At 50.2% G+C, this 19,465-nt stretch overlaps 1 protein-coding gene across 1 annotated transcript; it reads right to left on the reverse strand.

Annotated features, from left to right (window-relative positions):
* Positions 1-1,234: 1,234 nt before the first annotated feature.
* On the reverse strand, positions 1,235-18,050 carry LOC123034578 (monoacylglycerol lipase ABHD6-like). Its single transcript, XM_044452021.1, has 8 exons — positions 17,929-18,050; positions 13,653-13,809; positions 11,879-11,992; positions 9,811-9,943; positions 7,714-7,874; positions 6,018-6,072; positions 4,138-4,238; positions 1,235-1,408 (listed from the first exon to the last, which is right to left on the reverse strand). Exons 1-8 carry the CDS (start codon positions 18,048-18,050, stop codon positions 1,235-1,237), a joined length of 1,017 nt encoding a protein of 338 aa, XP_044307956.1.
* Between the last annotated feature and the right edge of the window lie 1,415 nt (positions 18,051-19,465).

Consider the following 19,465-nt stretch of genomic DNA (forward strand, 5'->3'; position numbering starts at 1 on the left):
TGGTACCTTGGCTCACAAATGCCTTGGGTTATGAACACCTTGGGTCATGAACAAAAATTTCATGAAAATTTTGACTTGGGTCATGCCGCTTTGGGTGGCAACCAAGTTCGCAGCCATCTCCCCACCCCCCTGAGTGGGGAGACGGCCATGATCGCAGTCGCATTCATAAAGGGAAGATGTGCGTGATCACGGCAGTGCTGTGCTGCGCCCGTCTTTCCTGCAGAAGCACATCTATGATCACACACGTCTTCCCTGCACGAACGGAACTACGATCCTGGCCATCTCCCCAATCGGGGGGGAGGGGAGATGGCCGAGATTGCGCCCGTCTTTCCTGCAGGAGCACGCCCATGCCAGGGTCTTTGAGAAGCACCACCCCAACATAAATGTAACAAACAGAGTGCCGAATCTGATGAACAATAACGTCGTCTCTCATTTCCGGAGGGTTATGCAGCACAGGAAAAAACAAGTGACTATAGACAGATTTTTCACCAAAATTGACCCTGCAGCTAGGAGACAAAGAGTGGAAACCCCTGAAAGAGATCTCCCCAGTGTCCTTATGGAGGGGGATTCTCCCTCAAAACAAAATCTCCCCCTACCTAGGTTAGTATTCTGCACTGTACGGTACAGTACTTTGTCACTTTGTTTCAACATTTCTGATTTAAAAAAAAAAGTAACAGAATGGATTAACCTTATTTACATTGAACCTTATGGGGAAATTTGACTTGGGTCCCAACCAATTTGGGTCACAACCAGAGTCGTGGAACGGATTAAGTTTGTGAGCCAAGGTACCACTGTAATTTTCTTTCCTCACTTTATTCTTCTATTTAGAGTGATCAAAAAATTAATAGTATGAAAAAGAGAGAGAAAGCAAGAAAGCCCTGTTCATATACATTCTACATGAATGGACAGGTTTATTTCTAAGCACAAAGTCAATATAAAACTGCCCATTCATATAAAATGCAAATCAATATGAAATTGCCATCCTTCTTGTTGGTCCATTATACCTGTAAGATCTTTGATCAATCTCACAAGGAGGATAGTCAGTCACCATCGTGGCCCCGCATCACAGGGTATAATGTAATAAAAGCAAGAAATAAGGCTGAACACAAACACCTGTGCAAGGAACAGCTACATTTTGAGTAAACCACTGTAGAAATGTAACATATGTAATGTCATCTCCATTGTTCTTCTCTTCAAGTTGGATGCTCAATATCAGAATTATGTGATTCTTAACTCATGCCAGGATCTTATTCTTCATGGCACAATTTGAATTGTAGAAGTCCAAGAGGAGCTCTGCGGTTTTCTTGGGACAATCAAATATTATGCAGTGCCCACATTTCTCCAGCATGTGCACTTGAGTATCTGGAATACCACTGGCTAAAATTTCCGCTCCAGATGGATCCAGTATCTGAGTAGAAAGAATGAAAATACAGCATGTAAATTCCTGGTGTCCAGCATTAAATGGCCGCAGAAAGGGCATCAAGAGTGCTGAAGAGCAATGCAAGGATTCAGAGTGGAATGCAAGGCTTCTGGGGGAAAACGTTTGGATCAGTGCTTTATTCTAAGCAGCACCTTGCAAGTATAAACAGAGACAGATGGACAAAGCACCCACCTTTTCTTGTAAACAGACTCATGCATATGTAGTTTGGTAAGTGTTGGTAGTCATAGCTATTCTTCAGCAAAAAAAAAAAAAAATTGCAGATTGAGTTCCTGGCTTGCCGGGGAGCCCATGACTGTGAGCGTGAGCATGTCCAGGTGGCCGGAGAGGAAGGAGGGAAGCAGCAGGTGTGGCTCTTGTTCTGGAGCGGGATGCCTCAAGGCCTGAGAGCATCAAGCCGTTTGGATGGCCAGCTAGATTGGTGGGTGCAGGATGGAGGGGAGGTGGACTGGGGGGGCCCTAGGGCCTCTCCCCACTCTGGTCCCCCAGAGGCCCACAGAGCAAGGCCTGAGAGGATCAGACAAGACCAGTGCTGTGGCTGCCTCGATGAACCAGCAGCAAGATGAAGAGGAGCAAGAGGGAAATGAGGAAGTGACACGAGAACGAGGCACCAGCAAGGAGGAAGGCAAGCAAACGTGGAGCAGAAGCACCACAGCAAAAAGGAGGAGCCGGTGCGCCCTGCTTTGCTTTCATTCGCTGCTGAGGGAGGCTGCTAGATGGGACTGGGCCTCTGCGATTTTTGGTAAAGAAGACCCTTCCCCACATCCCATGGGGAATTGAGTGGCAAGGGAATGGGCGCCTGGTGGTCTGGAGGGAAGGTGGGAGGAATGGACCATCCACCTCCTCCCCTCCCCTCCCCTCCTCTCCTCTCCCCTCCCCTCCCCACACTGCAGGCTTGGCAAGAACTTAGCTTTGGTGAGAAACAGGGAAAAAAGGATCCCCCCCCCCCCAGCCGCCACTGATGCCTATAAAGGCACACACTGGGGGGACATGGTTAGATCCTTCACGGAGACCAAAAGGGCAAGAGTGAGTTTGGCTGCATGTCCCACCACCCCCACCTCGCCAAGTGTGACCCTCCGTAGGGCACAAGCAGATGGGCTTGAGAGATATGGGGAGAGCTGCTCGGAATCACAAAGCAAGCCAACGTGATCACTGCTTGCTTGCTTGCTTGCTTGCTTGCTTGCTTGCTTGCTTGCTTGCTTGCTTGCTTGCTTGAAGGCAAGGGCTCAAGCGGGCAGGTTGCCAGCAGCCCTGGGATTTGGAATTGCATTGCCAGCCCAGGCTGTGCAGCCAGCCTCACTCTGCGGGATCCCTTGGAGACGCAGGGCAGGGCCAGGGCCAGGGCAGAGCAGTGACACATCCGGGGTGTGGAGAAAGGGGCCTGCATTGTGGTGGGCTTCTGACCCTGCACCCACGGCCAACACTCTGGGCAAGTGGACCAGGAGGAAAAAATCAGGCAGCATGGCCAGGCCTCTGCCAATCCTAAGAACAAATAACCCAATTTAATAACCCAATTAAATCGTGTCTCTGGGTTTGTTCCTTTCATCTACCAAATGGACCCACTAACATTCTGTGCCACACAAATGCAGTCTTGATAAATCTGAATGCCTGGAATTTTGAATGGCCATTTCAAATGGGGGAAGTCTGGAAAAGTATTCTGGGTTGTGCACGGCTTGCTCTGGGGGTGTCGGCCACATGGTGGGTTGTCAGGCCATCTGAACCCTGCTGACCAACCCAACTGTGGGCTGCAGGAAGCAGTCCACAAGTTGTTCAGCCACAGTGGCAAAAAGCACTTGCTGAGGCTGCCACCAGTGACAGCTGCCCCGCCAGTGCCCAGGTAGCAGTGTAACCCGGAGATCACTTGCACTCTCCATGGCTTTCCCCTCTTTCTTCCCCCTCCAGTTTCCTTTTGAAGAGGCCCATTACTGGCTGTGAACTCAGATCATAAAAGAAGATGTCGCAGAAAAATTGGGTGGGGAAGGAAAAAAGCCAAGGTGAGCAAACAGGGGTTTGCGGTTGCAGCGGGGTGGGGGGGGAGTCTCGGCTGCCATGTTCTCTAGGGCGTGAGTGGAGGACTGAGGGGGAAGGAAGCAGGGAACAGTCCACAGGGAACCTGAGCATCCGTCGGGTGCACTGTGAGTTGTTCAGCAAACAATCCGCTCTCTGTTCCTTGTCGGATGGGTTGGTATGATGCGCAACAGGCCTCACCGTCTTCCATTTGCAAGCCTCTGGTGTTTGGGCACTGCCGCTTCCGTTATTTTCTTACACAGAAAATGAGGGAAAGGCAGGAAACCTGCACAATGCCTTTTCGATGAGCGGTGCGAGGAACCATCCTCCTGGAGTGGCCCGTTGTGGCAGACGTCTTTAGCTGCAAACTGCCGCACGGATGGCTCACCTCCACGTGCCTCTGCAAGCGACGGCTTAACAAGGCGTGCACCAGAGTCCTCGCTGTGCCCCTCTTGCGGTGCCTCTGGATCGTGGCACCGGCATCGCCCGCAGGCCTCCACTCCACAGCAGAGCTTGTCCTGAGCACAGAACCCGCCCCCAGCGAGGGAGCGCCGTGCCGCCCTTTTCAGTCCAGCACCCCCTTGGCCAGTGCAGCAGCACCACCGCTGCAATCAACGCTTTCCCCCGATTTAGAAGACCCCTCGCTGATGCCATCCCTGGAGCTGCCATGATGCTGCAAAGAGGGTACCTACTTGATCGTTCTTCCCCCAGATGATCTGGGTCGGAGCTGTGATCTTGCTCATGTGGTCATGAAGACTATACCTGGTCTTCTCAGTGGTGAAGTCTGAAAAACCTTTCCAAGCAAGAAACAGATTTGCTACATCCAGCCTCCAGTCTAGAGCCATGAGGTTGTACCAGGGAGACGCCACCCAAGCTGGCTTCTCACGCAAGGGAGCCCCTTGCTTTTCTTCTCGCCCCTCCCTCCTGCTGGCCAATCCTGGCACGGCCCCAATCAAGTCTTTGCAGACCACTTTTCTGGACCAAGTCCCCCAGCACAGGACTTCCCTCTCCCCACCCCTCTCTCACTCACACACACTGCTCTTTCTGCAAAAAAGGGCCCAGAGAGGGATGGAGGGACGCATTAGGGCAGGGGTCCTCAAACTTTTTCAACGGGGGGCCAGTCGAAAGGTGCCGGTGATGGGCGCAGGCTGCCAAGGGGGTGCAGGGGCATGGGCCGGGGTGGGGCTGCATGCGAGCGGAGATTGCTTTCTCCGAGCAAGTCCAAAATGATCACCACACGAGCAAGCCACCGCCTTGCCACACGCATGGGTGTGCGTGTTTGTGCGCATGCAGCGAGTCCAACACCTCTATGGCGGGCCGGATATATGGGCACGGCAGGCCGCATCCGGCCTGCGGGCCGTGTTTTGAGGACCCATGCATTTGGGCATTCTGGCATGCAGCCCCTCGCTTTTTCCAACCTCATGTTATTTATTTTAAAATTTATGTGCCATCTAGATTTCCATAGAAAATCTCTGGATGGTTTGCAACATAATTTACAGTACTTGGTTAAAATACAATTAAATCAGATATATGTTAAAAATAACAATTAAAATACTGGTTAAATAAAAATCTTGGTCTGGCACTGGAAAAGAAAAAAGAGTTGACACCAGGCAAACCTCTCTGGGGAGTGAATTCCACAACTGAGGCGCCACCATTGAGAAGGCCCTTCTCCTTTTCACAGCCCTCCTCACTTCCTTCAAGGAGGGCTCCTGCAGAAGGCTCTCCATAGAAGTTCCTCAAGGACCCTTTATGGTACCCCTTTTCCACATCAGTTTGACTTTTTAAAGCCCAAACAAAGCTCTCTGTGCATTTTCATGAGCACTTCTCCTAAGGTAAGTATTCTGGGACACATTTTTGCCAAACATGCACGCCTTTCTAAATGTAGCCATCTTTTCAAAAAGGCTGGGGGCCCTGTTCTAAATATAAGCAAGTTTAGGATCAACTGGTGATCAAGAAAACAGCACATTTCCTAGTAATTTCCGAAATGTTCTTTTCTCCCCAAACAACTTGCCGCATCCCCAGGTTGTTCATATTTTTGTCAATTATGCAGACCTCTGAGAATGTTTCCATCAAGTTGGGACGGGCAGCTTGTCCTTGACCTCCTGTTGCAAACCAGCAACATGCAGCAAAGAGCCCAGAACGTGTGAGGGAGCAGAAGGCCTGGCACTGCACGCAGCTCTCTCCTCGGCCTTCCGCCCCTCAGTTCCTCCCCGCCCCTCCTGAGCTGCGGGTGAGCAACGTGTCCTTCCATTCCCAAGGACTGCACCCCTGTGCGGGTTCGTTTCCAGGCCGCAGATGTGCCTGCTGCTCCTCACCTCTGCGCAACCCGTCTGCCCTTGACCCTTCGCGCCAATCCTGTGCAGCATGAGGGTCCCCTTCCCTCAGGTGGGGGCATTCTGGGTCTCTTGGACATGGCAGTGGAAGGATGGCATGAGGCTGGCCATGGAAGCATGGCTGGTACTTTTCCAGTTAGAAGGGGGCTGAAATATGTTGCAGCCCAGCACCTTGAACCCATAATGTTCGCAAATCTTAAAAGTTGAACCAGCCATACCACTCTCGCTGCTGTACTTACATTTTTCGTAAAATTTGTTCTCTTGTTCCCGTTGTTTGAGAAATGCCTTTAGGAACTAGGGAAAAACAGTGGGAGGCAGTTAGGGTCAGGGCACGCAGCAGTGGTGTTCTTACCTGGACCCAGTACCCAGTGGCTAAGAGCCATGAGCCTCAGTCAGTGGCTTTCCACGAGTGGTGGAAGGGGCCTGGAGAAGGGGAAGCGGGAGCAGGGGCCTGGAGGGGGGCCTGGAGAAGAGGCCTGGAGAAGGGGAAGCGGGAGCAGGACCCCGAGCTCCCCACCATCCTGCACAATGCTGCCTTGACCCTGAAATCCGCCTGTTCAGTGCAAGTGGCTGCAAGGAGAGAGCCTTTCTGGGCCGGGACAAAGCTCTAATAAATAAGGAGTGCCTGCGGCGAGGCAGCTCCATGCAGGTAGGTGCGCCATGCGATGGGGAGGCCGGCATGGGGGCAGCCCGGGTTGCATGGGGTGCTTCTATATGGTGTGTGGGTAAGCAGTTCAATTTTTTCTCTCCAAACCATCCATGTGCACTATGGGGCGGCCGGGGGGGGGGGGGTGGATTTGTATAACTTCCTGACCAGGGCAGCTCAGCATGGGAGGTTCCCACTGAATGATTCTGGGCAAGGACCACCTTGTGGGATAACAGACGCACCATGGAAAGATCCATACTGGGTTAAACAAAAGCCTATCCAGCATTCTGTTCCCACCAGGACCCCTCAGATGCTTATGGAAAGCTCACAAGCAGGACAGGGTTGCACCAGCAGCCTCCTCTGGAGGAGTCCTGATGCCCACAGTGCAGCTGGCCATCTGGATTTGGACCCATTGTGGGTACAGCAACCCTAAGAACAAGCCAGGAGTTGCCGGAGTAGCTTGTTGCCCCTAAACAAGCCACTGTATGGGCACCAGTCTGGTTCACATGGCACCACAAACAATTGTAGGTAGTAACCCATGGTGGGTTGCTGTGTTATGTGAACCCAGTCAGGGACTAGCGGCCATTGATAGCCTTTTCTTTTCCCAGGAAGCAGAACATGTGCTTTCAAAACTGAATTGGAAGAAGGCTCACAAAAGATGCCCAAATGTTGTTTGTGGATAATTCTCAATCTGGGCACTATGACTCCACGGCCACGCTGAATGTGGGACATAAGCCACAGCCCAGGAGATGGTCCTCAGGTGGCTGGAACAAGGTCAAACCTGTGAGTGAACTCCATTAAACTCCGAGGAACTTACCTCTGAGGAAACACACAGCGGATTCGCTGCCCTTGTGGCGTAAGGGATGGAATGATGTGGGAAGCCAAACTTCAAATCTACAGTCAGCCACAGAACGCACTGAATGACTTTGAATAAGTCACTCCTAAGACATCCTTCCCAATGTGGTATGCTCCAGATGTTCTGAATCTCAACTCTCATAAGCCTGAACCAAAATAGCCAATAGTTATGAATACTGGTACTTCCAAACATCTGGAGAACACCAGCTTGGGAGAAATAGATTCTCAACTTCCAAGATAAACTTGTAAGAAGCATAAGGCACTTTGTACAAGGACAGGTGCTACACAAACCAGAAATTACATTGATGCACATATGTTATTAATAGTAGTAAAGATGATGATGGGGAGGAGGAGGATAGAAAGGGGAGGCTATGTTTCTTACAGTTTTATACTGCAATTTCAAATTTCATATTCTTTGCAGCATTGCTTTTCACCTGCTTGGATATCCTGCAGCGATGGTATACCGAGAGTTTGTAAAGCTCTACTCCTTGCTGCACGTTGAGAGGAATGAGAGGGTTGTTGCCAACAAGCTTGTGGCTCTCCTCCAGCTCCTTCAAGTGAGTAATAAACTTGTTATCCTTTGGATTCCTCACCCCTGTGGATTGGGAGAGAACACGCAGTTCATGCAACCAGTTCCGCTCACACTGAGAGCAGCCAAGACCTGGGGGAGGGGGGCTGAAGGGGGAGGCCCGAGGGCTGCCCACACCTGTGCGGCAAGGGCCTGCCTGTGCCCCAGCAGTGTTTGCCTTTGTTTCTTTGTCTGTTTGCCAGCACTGGATTAGTCTGCCAGGAAGAGCTTCACCTTCTTTCATCTTATTGTGACCTCCAAATAATGGTAACCTGAGAACTGCCAGGCAAAGAGGAAGGCAGCGGAGTTAGCCACAATGGGACTGTGTTTGTGCTGACCTCCACACGTGAGCGTGCGTGCGTGTGTGCGTGTGTCTGGTAGTGAAAGGCAGAGCAAAGAACTGGCTTCTGCCTCAGAGGCTGCCATACCTGAGGAGGGCCTTCATCTCATTAATTTTAATGCCACCAAAACCCCAATATCCCTCAAAATCGTTATCCCCCATTAGGGATGTTGTAAGCTAGGAACCAGGTGGCATAAATGGTATCTTAATGCCCCAACAGCCGTCACCTTTCCTATTTGTCCCAGGCACAATGTGTTCTAGCGCAGGGCCACGCAACCTGCATTCCATGGGCCACAGGTGGCCCTCAGTCACTTGCCGTGCAGCCTGCAGAGCCCCAGGGCCCCTGCCCACTTTCCTTGAAGACAGGGTGGGCATGCAGAAGGCGTGTGCTTTCAGAGCTGCTAAACAGGGATTTTGCAGAGGATCCCTGGGGGTTGGGAGAGGCACCCCAGATATGCAGGATCACAATGTCCCCACTGCAACTAGTGGCACAGTGATAACAATTTCATTGGCAACTGCAATGCCTAAGAGAAGCAAAAGCGTGTGTGTGTGTGTGTGTGTGTGTGTGTGTAAGAGTCTGCATGGCCTGAAGATGGTGGCATGGTATGGGGGAGAGGGGGCAGATGCTACCTGAGAACAGGAAGAAAGGAGAAGAGGGGAGGACACTCCAGTGACGCGTCCCCATCTGCGATAGAGGAAGATTGTGTGTGTGTGTGTGTGTGTGTGTGTGGGCTTGGTGTGCCTGCATATACATATATGCACCCCCAGCCACCCATCTGGCACAGCCTGTAGCCCCGGGGACCAAAAATGTTCTGCACCCCAGACCTTCGGATTGGGTGTAGGGATACAGAAGGTGCGAGCATGTGTATTGTTGGGGGTGAGAAAGGTGGCGGATTTGGGCGCTCGTTCTCAAGGGCTGCTGGCTGGGCTTCAGGGGAACCAGAACCGGAAGCTGAAGGAGAACTGGAGGGGGTGGGATGTGGGCCTGGCTGAGACACAGATGAGAGAAGTGTCCTATCTCAAGGCCAGGCTCCTGGGGGGCAGGCAGTCCCTGGGAATAACCAGGATGTACCGCTGGAGCTGGGGAGCTTCTCAGACACACACCGGGCAGCCCTGGCTCTTGACCCCGTGAAGGGGCATCAGCAGAGGAGGGTGGCCAATAAGAGGATCGGCACACGGAGAGGGATATGCTCGCTTTCAGAAGGCCCCTCCTTGGGGCCCAGGCCTGCTCGTGGGGAGAATTCCTCGGGGCGAGTCCTAGACTGAGTTCAGCAAACCACTCTGCGCATGCTCAGAGATTCCTTCTGGGTGTTTGGTGTTTTTGGTCAATAAAGAACGCTTGGCAAGGAAAACGGTCTGGCGCTTCTGAATGCACAAAGTAGGAATCCTGGCTCATGACATGTCTAGGCAAAACAGTGTTTGTGCATGTGCGCTGCGTGTGTGTGCATTTTTGCACACACATGCAACTGCCATCCAGTACAGGATACACACTCGGGGGCCATAAAGGTTGGGCACCCCTATCCTGAGACTGAACCAGGCATCCTGGCCTCTTTATTCCAGGTTAGGCCTCTTTAGAAGCCCACAGAATCACTTCAAAATAAAAGCCAACAGGTGGGCACTCACCTGCTGGGCAAAGCAGGGACAAGGCGCAGACGTCCGACGGGTAGAGAGCGGCGTAAACCCCAGCCACCATCCCGCCCATGGAGAGGCCGACCAGGTGGAAAGGCTTTCTGCTCAGGCCAGTGCACTCAACAAACTGGAACGAGAAGCGCGGATGAAGGCACCCTGTGGGCTGCCTCTGGCAGCTTTGTATGGAGCAACTGGGACTGGTGTGGCAGCAAACGGCAGCAACACAGTTGCCTTGTGCACAACAGCCAGGATGGCTCATGCATGCATCCTGCCAGGAGAGAGGGCAGCAGTGCATGCCCCAGCCAAAGCAGGGATGCATGTGTGTATGTATGTATTTATAAAATTTGTATGCCGGCCAATTACTTGCGTCTCTGGATGGCTTACAACATGAATAAATTGACCATCCACACTGGCTGCAAATTAATAAAATACAACAATAACATTCAATATTAAAACATATTAAAATATTGTTGAAATGAAAAGGTCTTGACCTGGCGCCGAAAAACAAATAACGACGGCGCCAGGCGGACCTCTCTGGGGAGTGCATTCCATAGTTGGGGCGCCACCACAGAGAAGGCCCTCCTCCGGGTACTCTGTCTCCTAACGTCTTTCACAGAGGGTTTGCGAGGAGGGCCTCTGCCGCCGATCTCAGGGGGCGGGAGGGCAAGTAGGGAAAGGGCGCATTAGAAGCGCCTGCGTGTGTGGGGGGATTGAATCTCTGTGTGTCACAGGATGGGCACTAGGCTTGGCTACGGGACCCAGTCCTTGGCCTGTGTGGAAGCATCGGGAAAAGCAAGCTGCACCACTGCAGGGGCTTCACAGTTCACACCGTCTGGCCCTTAAGGAGCGAGAGACACCCCTGGGTGGGACCAGAGGCTTTACTGCAGGGGTCCTCAAACTGTTCCACCAGAGGCCAGTCGAAAGCTGCTGGTGCTGGGCGCGGGCCAGAAGGGTGGCACCGGCAGCGCGTACGGGGCGGCGCGGGGGCGGGGCGGCACGTGTGGGGCGTGCAATGCGGGGAGGGGAGGCGAGGCGAGGCGAGGCGGGGGCGGGCATGCACCGTGAGGCGGGCGCACGAGGCAGCGGCTTGCTTGCTTGGAGGCCATTTTCTCCGAGTGAGCAAACCGCTGCCTCTCTGTGCACAGGGCAAGGTGGGCACGCATGTGGGCACGGGCGTGCGGCGGGTCCAAAGGGGCATGGCGGGCTGGATAAATGGGTGTGGCGGGCCGGATCCGGGCCCTGGGCCATAGTTTGAGGACTCATGCTTTACTGGATAGGGAGGGATTGGGAAAACTTTCCAGTTTAGAGTCAGCCTTTTACATGAGCAGGGGCTTCTCTTTTCAGCTTTGGTGGAAGACTATTGAGAGCTCAAACTGTTCTGTTATCTGTAAGGAAAGAACAGCACTTTTAAAGGATTGCCTTGAGTTTTGGAATGAGAGGGAAGAGGGAAAGGACTGCTCACAACAGCCTGCTCCATGCTTGTAGCCCCCTGGCAGTGATGCCGAAACCTGCAGGATTGCAGTTCTGTATCACAGGTGATGTTACCGCTGGGGGGCACATTTACAGAGGATCCCCCAAGGAAGCCCCCCAGCTGCAGAGGTGCCCCCCAGAGCATGACTGGCGGCATGGCAATGGGACCCTCCCCATGCTGGGACAGCCCTATCAGGCAGAGTGAGGAGGCTGCCTCAGGTCTTGGATTTGGGGGCTTATGAAGGGTAGGAAATGGCTAATTATCATTCTACTTTTGCTGCCAGAGATGGGGAGAGCTGCCTGAGGGACCAGAATAACTAGCTGGGCTAGCCAGAATAACCAGACACCACTTGACATGGCCAAGTGGAATAGGGAGTCCATTTGATGTATCAAACCTAGTTCACAAAATGGCTCACTGCCCTGCTTCAATTCATTGTAACTATGTGGTTTTGATCGCCCAAATAGGGGTCCAACCTGGTGCCCCCTGGAATCTTTGGACTCCAGTCCCCATTATCCCCATGGCAGGAATGCCACAATTTGAACATGCAGCAGGCACCCAACTGGAAAATGCTGCTCGGAAGAACATGCTTACCTGGTGTAGCCGTTTAGCCTGATCAACTGGTGTGTAGTCATCTCCAGGCAAACACGTGGTTTCCCCGTGTCCAGGCAGGTCAACACAGATCAGGTGCGTGTCCTTTGGCAAATACTTGGGCCAGGGTGGGGAGAGAAACACCAGGAATTAGGCCTTCTGAATGCAACACTGGTCATTGAAGCTGGCTTTCTGATGCTTCCTTCTCTACAAGTTTTAACAAATATTGTAACATTCTCCTGTCTGGATGGGTGCCCATTGGGCACAGTTCAATTACCTTCATTAACACAATTCGTTGTTGCCAATCATGTGGTTTTACCCGCGCATAAGGAAAGAGCTCCAGGGTGATGGTGTCCAAATCTGACTCAATTAAACATAGGCACACACAGACGCTCCTCTCAAAATTGGGAGACCTCCGACGTTATTACATCAAGAGAAGGGTAAAGAGAGATGGCTGAAGACTCGCCAGACATGGTAATAATCCAGAAGACCATTAAGAATTAGGAACATAATCCCACCTCCACTTTATAGTACAATGGTATATTCATGAAAAGTTAAAATCTTACTGCAAACATGAGGAAACGAATACATTAAGCTGCAGGGCTGCACTACCTTATTTCTACTGTCAAGTGAAAGCAATCAGCCTGAGCTTTCTGATACTGTCATTCCACCTCATCATGTGCAGGGGAGGCCTTGCAGCCCTTCAGCAGCCGGGCCATGTGAGCCAAGGAGCCCTGGGCCCTGGCAGGCTCTGCTGGACTGCTTTCATTCATCTAAGCAGCCTGGCAAATCGAATAGCAACCTGGACTCTGCTTCACTCCCCCAATAAGGTGCCTGATCTCCAGCCTGCCCATGAGCACCTCTTCGGCCAGCTGCAAAATTTCATATCCAAATGCCCTGATGGATGGGGAGGAAGTTTTCACTGGGAAAGTAACTTTAGGCTGGATTGAAAACTTTATTTTAAAAACATCCTGGGACAGTCCAAATAAAACCATGCCAAAGACGACCTGGGAGAAGACAACCATTTTTCCATGATGGGAAGGAAATTTGCCCACGATGTAACCATGCTGCACTTTGCCACTGAGATGGATGGGGAACAGCCTCTATTGTAAACTCGGGTGTATGTGATGGTGATACATTGAGCCCATGTGGTGTGGTGGTTGGAGTGCTGGACTGGGGACGCAGTAGATCCAGGTTCTAGTTCCCACTTGGCCATGAAGCTCACTGGGTGACTTTGGACCAGCCATTCATTCTGAGCCTAACCCACCTCACAGTGGTGCAGCTGTGAGAATAAAATGGAGTGGAGGAGGTCTGTGTAAGCTGCCTTGGGCTCCTTGGAAGAAGCAAAAAGGCAGGGTATGTAATAATAATAATAATAATGATGATGATGATGATGATGATGATGATGTAATAATAATGTTTCTGTGTTTTGCTTGATGCTAAACAGTCGTGCAATTGCAATTTGTGAAATTTAACAGTTGCGGGCATGTTTCCATTCCACTGGAATCCAGAGAACCGATGGCTTACAGAATCAAATAGTCTTCTTTACAGAAGGCCATGAGAACTAGAAACATGCTTGTATGCTGAGGCTATAGTAAAATATATGTCAGCCATGGAAGAAGGTCCCTTAAAATAGTGGGGAAATATTACTTGTGGGAGGAAAGTAGAGCTGGCTGGCTGCTGAGGTTTATCTGTTCCTGCCCACTAACATATCAGAGTTATTCTTTTGCAGCAACTTCTGTGTGGTTGTCTAATAGAACAAACAAGGTGAACATACTTCAAGTGTCAATAACCACATGCTCTTGCTGAGTGAGAACCCATGCAGCATCAGGATGGATGGATCAAAGCCAGGCTTCCCTCTGGAGAAGTAGCAGAACTTGTAGCCCTCATGTTGCGCATATCTCACTTTTAAACCATTTCTCCAACAAAGGTACCTAAAGGCAAAGAGACCGTCAAGATAAATAGACAAGAGATAATCATGCAGGTATTTCTTGGGTTTTTTTTTTTTTTTTTGCTTCTGCAGCTCTTAGAAATGACTGTACCACGTGTGAACCAACTCCTTAGGAGGTCCGTGTTACTAGTAAGATAATTTCCAGAACTGCAAAGATGTCATATATTCATTCATTCCTCTGACCTTCCCAGCCTGGCAACCTGCAGATGTGTTTGCCCTCACAAAGCAAATGAGGTGCAAATAACACAAATGCATAAGGAAATGAAATGAAATTTACATTCATGCTTCAGTTCAGAAGCCTCTTCAACATAGGGAGCCTCTTCAACATAGCCAATTGCCATGCAATGCTAGACGGAAATTCCTTCCAAAAGGAACAAGGGAAGAAAAGAGGTGTAGCTCTGAGAAAAGCTTTCTACAGACAAGTCCACAAGCCCAGAATTCCTCCTTTCAGCTGTATCCTGAAGTATGGATTTGAACTGATCCAGGGATGGGTCATTGTGTGAGGCTGGAGCATGTTTTTGTATTGCAGAAAACTGCACATGTTGCCCCAAAGAGCTGCCAGAAGAGCTCACGTGCCATCACTGGTCTGGCCCAGGCAGGCTAAGCTGGTTCTCCGCTTACCTCACCACCACAGTTACCTTAACTTCACTTTGTTGACTGACTTACTGGATTATAATCCTGCCCCAACAATCAATTTCAAACTCTCCCTTTACACTTGCTCATTCTAGGACCTCCAGGATGGGGGGAATGGGGACTTTTTGGCGAAATATTCCATGTTTCATAAAATGTACCCCAATTTTCCACAGTCATTCCAGTGGGAGCACTTGAGCAGTGGTAAAGCAATTCCTGTCTCATGCGGAGCACAACTCACAGCCTTCCTGCAATGATGGGAGCAGGACTGAACTTTGCAAAGCACCAGAAATCACCTTAGGGCTTTTTTACATGAAGAATTCGTTGCACATTTATTTTTCTTTAGTCATGGCTGCTTACGGGTTCTTTAGACAATGTTGTAACCCTCCAGGTTCACTTTTCTGTTTAATAAGCACTTTCAATAAGCATTTTTAAGAGGAGGGAAGCTGTGGCATTTAATTGTTGTTGTTGTTAGTCGCGAAGTCGTGTCCGACCTGTCGCGACCCCATGGACAACACTACTCCAGGCGATAGAAGTGAAATAAACCACTTTTTCCCTTGTGTATTTGCACCATTATGCTATACCACAGAGCCACCTAAAGGTTATACACTAGAAAAGCAGGAAATAAAGCCCTCTAGGTCTAGTACTTGGATCTCTATTTTGCAATGAAATCAAAAGTAGATACATGAGATTAGCACCTTTGGGAAGAAAGCTCTTAAAGTGCCTTTATGCCACAATTAGGGAACATGTAAGCCAAAACATTCCTACTTCATATAAATGTTTAAACACAGCTTACAACAGGAACAATAATAAATAATTATAATAGTAAAATAACAGAAAATCAATAAAGCAAAGAACTCAGAGGTACCTAAGAGTAAGAATAGAATTCTATAAAAGCTCATTCATAAAACTAACTCTGCTGTCTATCTAAAGCAAGAAGTGAGGGAATCAGTCTGAAAGGTCCACCTTGCACATTTGTGATGGACAGGTAGTCATGATCTTAACTATGCTTCCCAAACTTGGTGCCTTTCAGATATGCTGGACTCCAGCTCCCATAACCCCCACCCATTGTGTCCACATCTGGTGGGTGCCAGGTTGGGAAAAAGATTTATTAGAGAAGTGAATCAAATGAACTTGGAGGGGAACTTTCTTCTGATGAAGCATCCCTACGAAAGTGTTGTGGAAGTACCTGCTAATGACTTTAAGATCTGGCTTTCTCTGAGCATGCACTGAGCCCGCTGACAAGAAGCCCTCAGGTGCTGAGTGCAGGCTCACACTAAGAAAGCCAGAGGCAGACTCCATCTTGGCACCTCCCAAAAGGACGCTTGAGGTGGGATTGACTGCCGTTCTCCACAGTGCTTTCCCAGAGAGTGGCGGGAAGGGAAACTGCAGCCAGTTAACCTAGAGAGAAACTAGTGATTTTGGGGGGGGGGGGGGGCAGCAGGACATACTGATCTTACAGAGCTAGTCTCCTGGGGCCATCCACTAGGTCTGGGAGAGACTAAGGAATGTGCTGTTTGAATTTAATGGCGCTTGGTGGAAGTTTAATGGAGAGATTTGGTGTTAGGTGATGTCCTTATGTGCTGAGAGTTGCATCTGTTAGATACCAGTTTAGTACAGCATAGAATTACTACCAGCTCCCCTGTTTGTACAGGTGTGATTACTTCATCCCCCCATAGCAGCCAAGAGCTGTTAAACCAGAGTCTTGGCTGGATTTGCATGATGGGGAAGGAAAAGAAGCCACCTTTCTGTCCCACAATGCCTCATTTCCATAATTATCCACACCAGGTATGGCTGGTTTGTTAAACCAACCACTGTTTTATTTTCCTTTCCTGATTGTACAAACTCAGTAAAAAGGTAGAGGAAACATAAACATTAAAATAAAAGTTTCCATCATCTAGTTGAGATAATGATTATGAGGTCTCTCTTGATGAGTCTAGGTTTTCTTTACATAAAGAGTTCAAACCCACTGCTTTATTGCAGCTTCCTCTTCCATTTTCATTGCAGAAGGAAAATGCATCCTTCACACTGGGTTTTCTCCCAGGGTTTGTATATTATTGTGTTTCCATATATTATACTAACCAGGCATAAGTGCTCTGGAATAGCTATAGTATTGGGGGTTTGTGACTTTTCATGAGGGTTTCATTTTGGTTTGCATTGATCTAAAATTTAATACATGACTTTTTTCATGGTAAAAAAAATGTTCTTGTGTAGCGAAGGAGCAGGATGCAAGGGTTGCTTCTGCAGTCTGTGCAGACCCTGGGTTTGAAGTACAGAAAAGGTCTCAGTTCTTTGGCAGGTGAACTGCATGTTATGTTTGCTGGGAAGATGTGGGATGCTTCCCTATGTCAGTGTTTTAAATTTAAGGTATTTATTTCATGAGTGTTTCACATTTTACATTTTTTCTATGGTATGGGTTAAAATATCGTAGGGTATACCAGTTTGGTTATCTTCTAAGCTGCCTTAGGGAGAGTTTTTTGTCAGGAATGTTGAAATAAATACCTAAAAGAAATGCACATCAGGAAAGAAGAGAGTGAAGAGGAAGGAAGGAGTGCTTCGTGGCAACTACTGCTAAGATTAGAGAGGCTACGGGAGAAAGCCTTTTGAACTGGGGAAACTGGGCTGTTGAGGAGAAGAGCTTGTTCATAGTCTCAAAATGGTTTCTCTGTCCCCAGGGGGTGCAAGGGGCAGGGCCCTTTTGTTTTGCTATACCAACAATTCCAGGAGAGAGGTAGTAGCTGGTTCTCCTCCTAAGTCTGGTTTAGAAGATGCTAAATGAACTCCATCTTGCATGCTATGTACCCTGGCTACCATCTATGCTTTCTGTGAATTGATCCCTTCCCCTTACCCCAGAGTACACGCACATGGGCCCAATTAAGATAAGGGCTTACGAGTCCCCCACCCCTCCAAATCTCCTTTACCACACCTATGTGGACCCATCCCTTGCACAGGGATTAATTTTTAAATCCTGACTGAGCAGAAAGTTGGGGAGAGAAACAGAGGGAGAATGCATGGGCATTCCAGTCTGAATTGGGACCACGTATGGTGTAGTGATTATAGTGAGTGGCCCGGGACTCCAGAGATCCAGGTTCTAGTCCTCACCTGCTCATGAAGTTCACTGGCTGACTTGGGTCTGTCACTGTCCCTTAGGTCTGTCATGAGGATAAAACCGAGAGGAGAAGGACCCTGTAAGCCCCTGTGCATTACTTGCAAGAGGCAACAAAGTGGGACACACATGCAATGGAATAGGAATAATGTGTCCATTAATGGAGAGGAGAAGAAACCAGGCTCAGCTGCTGGCAGCACAATAAATGTAACATGACACTTGGTCCTCAGGTCGTGTTTTCTGTCTCTGGTCCCTTGGATACCTGTCTGCCTCCTCTGGATGATGGCCACTCACCTAGGTGGGCCTCCATATTTGTCATGATTCACAGCAGGCACTGGTGCCTTGCAGCCTTTTCAGGCAACTTACCATCTAAAGATTGTAAGGAACACTGAAGGCCACAGCATATAGATGGAGGCACACAGAATCAGTAAGACACCTATGAAGATGCTTGTATGCATCAGAAATATCTTGAGTAAAATGAAGTCCATGCTGGCCAATTATATTCTTTGCGGCCTGTATTATAAAAAAAAAGAAAGAGGTCAGACAATAGTACAGTGGAGCAAGGCAAGATCTCAAGGGGAGAGTGGGGAAGCTTATAAAGTTATGCAATTTTATTATTTTTATATACAGCCTTTCCGCCAAGGTTCCCAAGGTGATTTACAGTTTGGCAAAGTGGTTTCAGGCCAATGGAAGTTCAAGGTGGCCCAGGCCTGTGCTTCTTTTCTGCTGAGGGTGCAAAGATCTTCAAGCAGCCAGGGATAATGGGGAGCCGAGTTACCCCAATAGATTTTTCAGGCCAAAAAAGGCCTTTGGGGGTCAGTGTCTGTCTCTCCTGTGTCAAGTGTAGTTTTGTCCTTAAATTTCAGAGTTACATATGCTAGAAAGCATTGCTGTTTTGGAAGGGCTTTCATAATCCAGCCCTGCCACCCGGCCGCCCGGGGCGGGGCCTCCCAGCGTGGGGCCTCTTTCTCCGGCCGGCTCACAGGGCGGCCTCGCTGCTGCCTGCCTGCTGCTGGCTGCTCGCTGGCACAGCACCTGCCGCGGGGCTGAGGGGCCATATTCCGCACCCCCCACACCCGGCTGCCCTCCTCACCTGCAGCTGCCGAGTGGGAGACGGCAGTGAAGAGCGGGGGGCTTCTGCGTCGGCCCTCCAGCCCACTGGGCGGCCTTCCAGGGTGGGGCCTTTCTCTCCGGCCAGCTCACAGGGTGCCCCCTCGGGCGGCACGCTTGTGCAATGCTAAAGGCGACCCAAAGGGCATTGCCCGTTTGGCGCCTGGGTGGTGCTGTGTGGCAGGAGGCCCTGCACGTGTTTAGGGTTACTCTTTGGTCTTTGGCATGGACTGGGGGAGGGGGGAGGGCTGGGGGAGCAGCCATTATGGTAGCGCTGGGCAGGGGCCTTATAGCGCTGGGGGCAGAGCTTGCTGGCATAGAAGTACCTGGCCCCTCTTCTAGCTCTCCCTCCAGCCTTCCCTCTGATAGTCAGTGCTGCTGCTTAATACCAGGCCAGTCTGTAATAAAGCTTCCCTCCTCTATGTTTAATTGTGGATGACAGGGCTGACCCGGTATGCATTACTGAGACCTGGTGGGAGTGGAAGGTGGAGTTCCTCTCACTCAGCTCGGCCCCCCCCCCCCCACCCCGGTTACTCACTGCAGCGGCAACACCGTCTGGAGGGACATGGAGGGGGCTGGCGATAGTCTTTAAAAATGCGATCTCGCTTACCAGGCTCCCTGTCCCAACAGGAGAGTGTTTCAAGTGTTTGTACTGTGTGTCTTGAGACAGGGATTCTGGTAATGTACCGACCACCCTGCTGCACTTTACCTCTCTGCCTCAGCTGATGGAGGTGGTCTCAAGCCCAGTTGTGAGAACCCCCAAGGTGTTTGTCCTGGGGGATTTCAACTTCCA

Source organism: Varanus komodoensis, unplaced genomic scaffold, assembly GCF_004798865.1.
Source record: "Varanus komodoensis strain SLA01 unplaced genomic scaffold, ASM479886v1 scaffold6_4, whole genome shotgun sequence".
In the NCBI taxonomy this organism is placed as follows: domain Eukaryota; kingdom Metazoa; phylum Chordata; class Lepidosauria; order Squamata; family Varanidae; genus Varanus; species Varanus komodoensis.

Bases quoted from the DNA above. Each gene is read 5' to 3' on its own strand.
- LOC123034578 (XM_044452021.1), bottom strand. From the start codon at position 18,050: ATGGACTTCATTTTACTCAAGATATTTCTGATGCATACAAGCATCTTC. The intron at 13,810-17,928 runs GTAAGTTGCCTG...CTTTGCCTTTAG, and splicing joins TTCCTTACAATCTTTAGATG to GTACCTTTGTTGGAGAAATG. The intron at 7,875-9,810 runs GTGAGTGCCCAC...CCCAATCCACAG, and splicing joins GTCCCTGCTTTGCCCAGCAG to GGGTGAGGAATCCAAAGGAT.